The sequence below is a fragment of the Lotus japonicus genome, chromosome 5, assembly GCF_012489685.1.
Source record: "Lotus japonicus ecotype B-129 chromosome 5, LjGifu_v1.2".
Taxonomy (NCBI): Eukaryota; Viridiplantae; Streptophyta; class Magnoliopsida; order Fabales; family Fabaceae; genus Lotus; species Lotus japonicus.
The window spans coordinates 48,516,694-48,521,998 of record NC_080045.1 but is presented as its reverse complement, the minus strand read 5'-3'; the positions used below and the strand labels follow the sequence as shown (position 1 = coordinate 48,521,998).

At 39.8% G+C, this 5,305-nt stretch overlaps 1 protein-coding gene across 1 annotated transcript; it reads left to right on the top strand.

Annotated features, from left to right (window-relative positions):
* Positions 1-1,959: 1,959 nt before the first annotated feature.
* LOC130720324 (uncharacterized) lies at positions 1,960-3,568 on the top strand. The gene is made up of 2 exons (XM_057570953.1): positions 1,960-3,200; positions 3,289-3,568. The coding sequence occupies exon 1, from the start codon at positions 1,982-1,984 to the stop codon at positions 2,708-2,710; it is 729 nt and encodes a 242-aa protein (XP_057426936.1). The 5' UTR covers positions 1,960-1,981; the 3' UTR covers positions 2,711-3,200; positions 3,289-3,568.
* Positions 3,569-5,305: the final 1,737 nt, after the last annotated feature.

The window sequence follows — 5,305 nt, the reverse complement described above, 5'->3', positions numbered from 1 at the left end:
ACTTGGTTGACCAAATGATAATCTTTTCTTCTAATCCGGTACAATGAAGCATCTTTTTCTCTTTTACATTTCATTGATTTAGCTTCAATTTGTTTCTTTTTACAGATTTTCTCATTGTTGTTTTCCATTCTTCTGATGTTACATCTTGAAAACATGTAAGTTTCTTGCATTTTCGTAATTTGTATTGTTCCATTATGAACTTAGTCGACTAAATGAGAGTCATATTTATTTTATTTTACAACTTGGTGTGGTGTTGTCATCTTGATCGTCTACCTTAAGTTTCATTCAATTTATGTCATTTTTAGGTGATATTTACGCTATGAATGTGATCACTAATTTTACATTATTTTTTTAGCTTTCGATTTTGTTTTTCCTTCTTATTCCTTTTATATATCAACTCTATTTGGTGAGTTTTGTTTCATTTTTGTTTATTTTTCTATTGAAAGTAAATCCTTGAATTAAAAAAAATTATATATTTGTTTTTACCTATGAGATTTTAAGTAATTAATTATACATATTATTTCATATGTGATTTTTCAGAACCCGTTCGATATCCAGCAGACTTTAAATCACATTCGTTCGACCCTTGAACTTCCTCTATCAATGTTAGTATATAACTTTCTACTATTAAGATCAAAATTATTTTAAATGAATTTATTATTATTTAATTTATATGAGTTATGGAATGTCTTAGGTCAACATTAATATTAAATATGATATTAAGCTATGAATTCCATAAGACTCATATCATTAGTTTAGGTTTGTTGAAGTATTAATCAATTAATATTTAATATTAATAATGAACCTTAAAAGTTAAAGGTCACTAAATAAAAAAACTCCCCTAAATAAAGGTCACGAGATGGGTGGCAAGTACAAAGTACAAGCCTGAGTTGAAGTGGAAGGGGACAGGAACCAAGAAATGTTATTGTCCGTTCAGGCTCAAGGCGAGACGCACATCAGAAGATGGTTTGTGGAGGTTGATTGTTGTACGTGGAGACCATAACCATAAGCCAGCTGAGAATCTGCATGGCCATGCCTATGTCGATCGCCTTACAAGTGAAGAAAAGGATATGGTAGGTAAAATGGTTGACAACAAAGTCAAGCTAGGTAACATGCTGCTGGCATTGAAGAGTGTCAACCCTCAAAATCTGACTACCATACGACAAGTGTCAATGAGCGGATGACACACATGAGAGCCAAGAGGGGAACTTTAACAGAGATCCAACACTTGATGAGGTTGTTGGAGGAAGACAGGTACACGCACTGGTCTAGATGTGAAGAGGGTTCCACTGTGATCTGCTCCTTATTCTGGGCACATCCAGTTTCCATCCAGCTGTTCAACCAATTTCCTACTGTTGTCTTGCTTGATAGCACGTACAAGACAAACAAGTATAGGATACCGCTCTTGGAGATGGTTGGTATGACTTCCGTTGGATTCACATAAACCATCAGGTTTGGCTACATGTGCAATGAGCGTGAACCTGAAGTTACATGGGCGCTTCAAAAGCTGAGGGGGTTGATACTTAGAGAGGAGGATATGCCTAAAGTCATCATTACTGATAGAGATACTGCTTTGATGAATGCAGTTGAATTACATTCCCTACAACTACTCACTTGTTATGCCAATTTCATATTTCTAAGTGTGTGAAGGCAAAATGCAAGCTTACTATCCAACCTAAGGAGATGTGGGATGATGTCGGGGATGCATTCTGAATCGGCAGGGGAGTTCAATGCTAGTATGCGCTTCTGGCGTGCGCTAATTGGGGAAAACTCTGAGTTCGTGCAATACGTGAAGGATACTTGGTTGTCGGTTAAGCATAAGTGTGTGAAGTATGCTATTGACCATTATATGCACATGAGTAACACAACTACAAACAGGTACATTCTTATACACTGACATTTTATTTTCTATTATTCATTAAGTAGGTATTAATGTTATTCCTTTACACAGAGTGGAAGGTGCACATGCAAAACTCAAAGCATGCATCTAAAGATAGCAAAAGTGACATGTGTGCGGCTTGGGCAGCTATACATAGGTGCACACTTCTCCAACATACAAAGATTAATGCTGCTTTTCAAGCAAGTATATTTATTCATCAGGGAGCATACATTCAAGGAGAAGTTGTATGACAACTTGCGTGGTCTAGTGTCAAGATATGCACTTATTGTGATTGTAAAGGAGAAAACGCGTGTGGAAAAATGCAGTTGTACTATCAAGAGGACGCACAACCTCCCTTGTTCATGTCAGCTTGCGATCATGACTTCTATTCCATTGACGACAGTTGACCAACATTGGAGGAGGCTTACAACAACAGTTGCACCTGATGAATCCCAACCTGATATGGGATTGAGCATTACAACAGAGTTGGAGGTCATTGCGAAGATGTTTGAAGAGGCTAATGTTCCGAGGAGAAAAGCTATCAAAGAGAGGCTTCGAGAGATTGCATACCCAAATCAGACTTCTTTGTTTCCTCCTCCAAACAAGTTGTCTACAAAGGGTCGGCCTGGTGAACTTAAGGGTTCAATCAGACGTCTTCCTTCAAAGTGGGAGAATGTTGATAATCTAGTAAAGTCACTACAAGCTAGAAACTCACCTGGGCTTCTTAGCAGTAAGGTCACTAAGGTGCCTAAACCCCGCTCAACAAAGCGGAAGAGCTTAACATCGAAACAATCTGCACCAAAGAAGAAAGGCAAGAGGATGGCAAGCTAGATACCTGGGTTCCCCCACCGGCCCCTAAACCCAAAGTTTACTAAGCCAACTACATTCATGAAGTGCCCGAATTCCTCTGTGAACATGTAATTGACATTGTGAATGTTGACGATGATGAGAATTGTGGATATAGATGCATTGCTTCTTTGATGGGCAAGGGGGGAATAACTGTCACGAAGTTCTGCACGAAATGATAAGGGAGCTTACATCACGCAAGGCAGTTTACCTTGATTTGTATACCACAAACAAACATTACAATCAGGTACTACAAGCCTTGCATCCTGCTCCGAGGGAGATTGCAACAATGGACAAGTGGTTAAGCATGCCTGATATGGGCCACATTATTGCTACGATGTACCAGTGCCACATCCGTCAGAGCACCAGATTGTCAGCTAAGGGGTGCTCCACATACCTTCCTCTCACCGGTCCAGTGCCACATTCGTCAGAGCACCAGATTGTATGTTTGCTCCTTGTCAACAACAACCAATGGGTGAAGATACTTTTCATTATTATATTTAGTATACATTCACATTACATAACATTATAAGGTAATTAACAATATAAGCATCATTTTGTAGGCGCATATGTCAAGTGACTTTCCTTTGTCGGTGATTAATCCACAATGACGTTATCATTGTACCGTTGAAGCTCGTGGTTGGGAGAGACCATACCTGGATCGCATGGTCAGATTTGTAGAGAACAGACCGCAGAGCGATGAAGTCGTAGATCTCGTTGATGACTAGATTATTTATGTTGTAATAGTGGATTTGCAAATTGCGGTCATTGTTGTAATGTAATGTAACAATGTAATATTATTATAATAATGTAAGATGGCCATTAGCTGTTTCATTTCCTGCAACATTGCCATTATATGTTTCTGTTTTGAGGTTGTGTGTGTGTTTCTGTTTTAGTTTCTGTTTCTGTTACTATCTGTCAAGTTTCTGTTATATGTCGCGTATTGAAAGAGCGTCTCAACCGCACTTTGACCATGCGTCATAGACGCAATCAGAATGTGCGATAAAACCTGATGGTAATAATTTATCGCACCTTCTACGAGCGTCAACGAAGCTTTTTCATGGTGCGTCTTCATCGCCCTTGGAGAAGTGCGACGACACGCTGTCCTAGAGTGCGTTCGAAATGGGTATTTTCGAGAATCTAATATTTCCTTGGGTCTGAATAGATGTGGGGGGTCTGAATAACAATTCCCTAAAAAATAATATGTTAGAATGAGGGTTGCTACCCGCCTTTTTAACTTAAATGAAACGGGATGTTACTCTTGCTGCCCCTAGATTGGCATGTTACAGTGAGCTCATATGGAAAATGCAGCTTCAACAGAAAATCCAAAACTTAATTGAACTTTTAGAATTAATTTTTTCGAAAGCCAAAATTATATTAAAAAAATAGACAAGAATATAGCTTTCTTAAGTGAGTATAATGAATGACTTGAGTGTGGCACAGGAGGAGAGAGGGGCAGAACATCTAACTTCGTTGAAGAGAGGGTGGGGCTGTTGGAGGAGTGTGGGGTGGTGGAGGATGAGAAAGAGGCCAAGAGAGAGTGAGGGTGATAATGGTGGAGGAAGAGGAAGGGGCAAACATAGCATCGAAGGAAGGTGAGGGAGAGGGGCGACATAGGAGGGTGAGGGAGAGGGGCGACATAGGAGGGTGAGGTGCGAGGAACGTCATATAAAGATGTGAGGTAGGGCGGCGGAGGAAGATGAGGGGGCAAGAGCATTATATGATGGTCCAGAGAAAGAGGAGTTGTGGTGGATGAGGATGAGGGGAGGAGCGATGGAGAAGGGGAAGGACGGGTGAGCAGGGGGAGAGCGAAAAAGTAGTGAGAGGAGCCGATGAAGGTGAAAGAGAGAAAATGACGTTTGGAGATAATGTGGAAGAGAGAATTATAACAAAATTTGGGCAGAGAAATCAATGGTCATTAGCATCGGCTTAACCGACACTAACTTTCACACCCAATAAATGGGTTGTATCCACGGGGCATTAACGCCGGTAACAATCAACGCTACATTTGTCGGTGAATGTAGTGTCAGCCCTTAGCCACCGCTAATTGTTGGTGAAAAACACTACATTGACTGGTGAATTTAGTGTCCGCCCAAAATACTACAAGAAGAACGATGATTAGGTGAACCCTAATGAGCTAAAAATTGATGCTATAGTTAATTTAGCGTCAGCTTAACATCGGCATTGTGGCGGACGGTAAAAGAATCAAACCTAACATGTGGAGTCAGCTACGAGCCGACGCAAACTGTTAATGTCGATTTAGGCATTAGCCAACTCTAAGCCACGAAACACATGGGTCACGGTGGCTGACACTACCGTCATGCTGTTAGCACCGGTCGTCTAGACTAACTCTAAACTTTAAGATCAAATTAGTACAAAAAGATGGAGAAAAAAAAATAACCGCACCCTATATTGTAAAACTCCTAAATTGGATACCTTCTAAGAGTCTTTCCCGTATTTCTAAAAATTTAAACCATTTCGTTAAGTATTTCAATTCGTACGTTTAGTCCATTTTGTATCGTGTTCATTCATTCACATGCTTACAGTAAGTATTCAAAATTAAAACAAAGTATTTCTTTG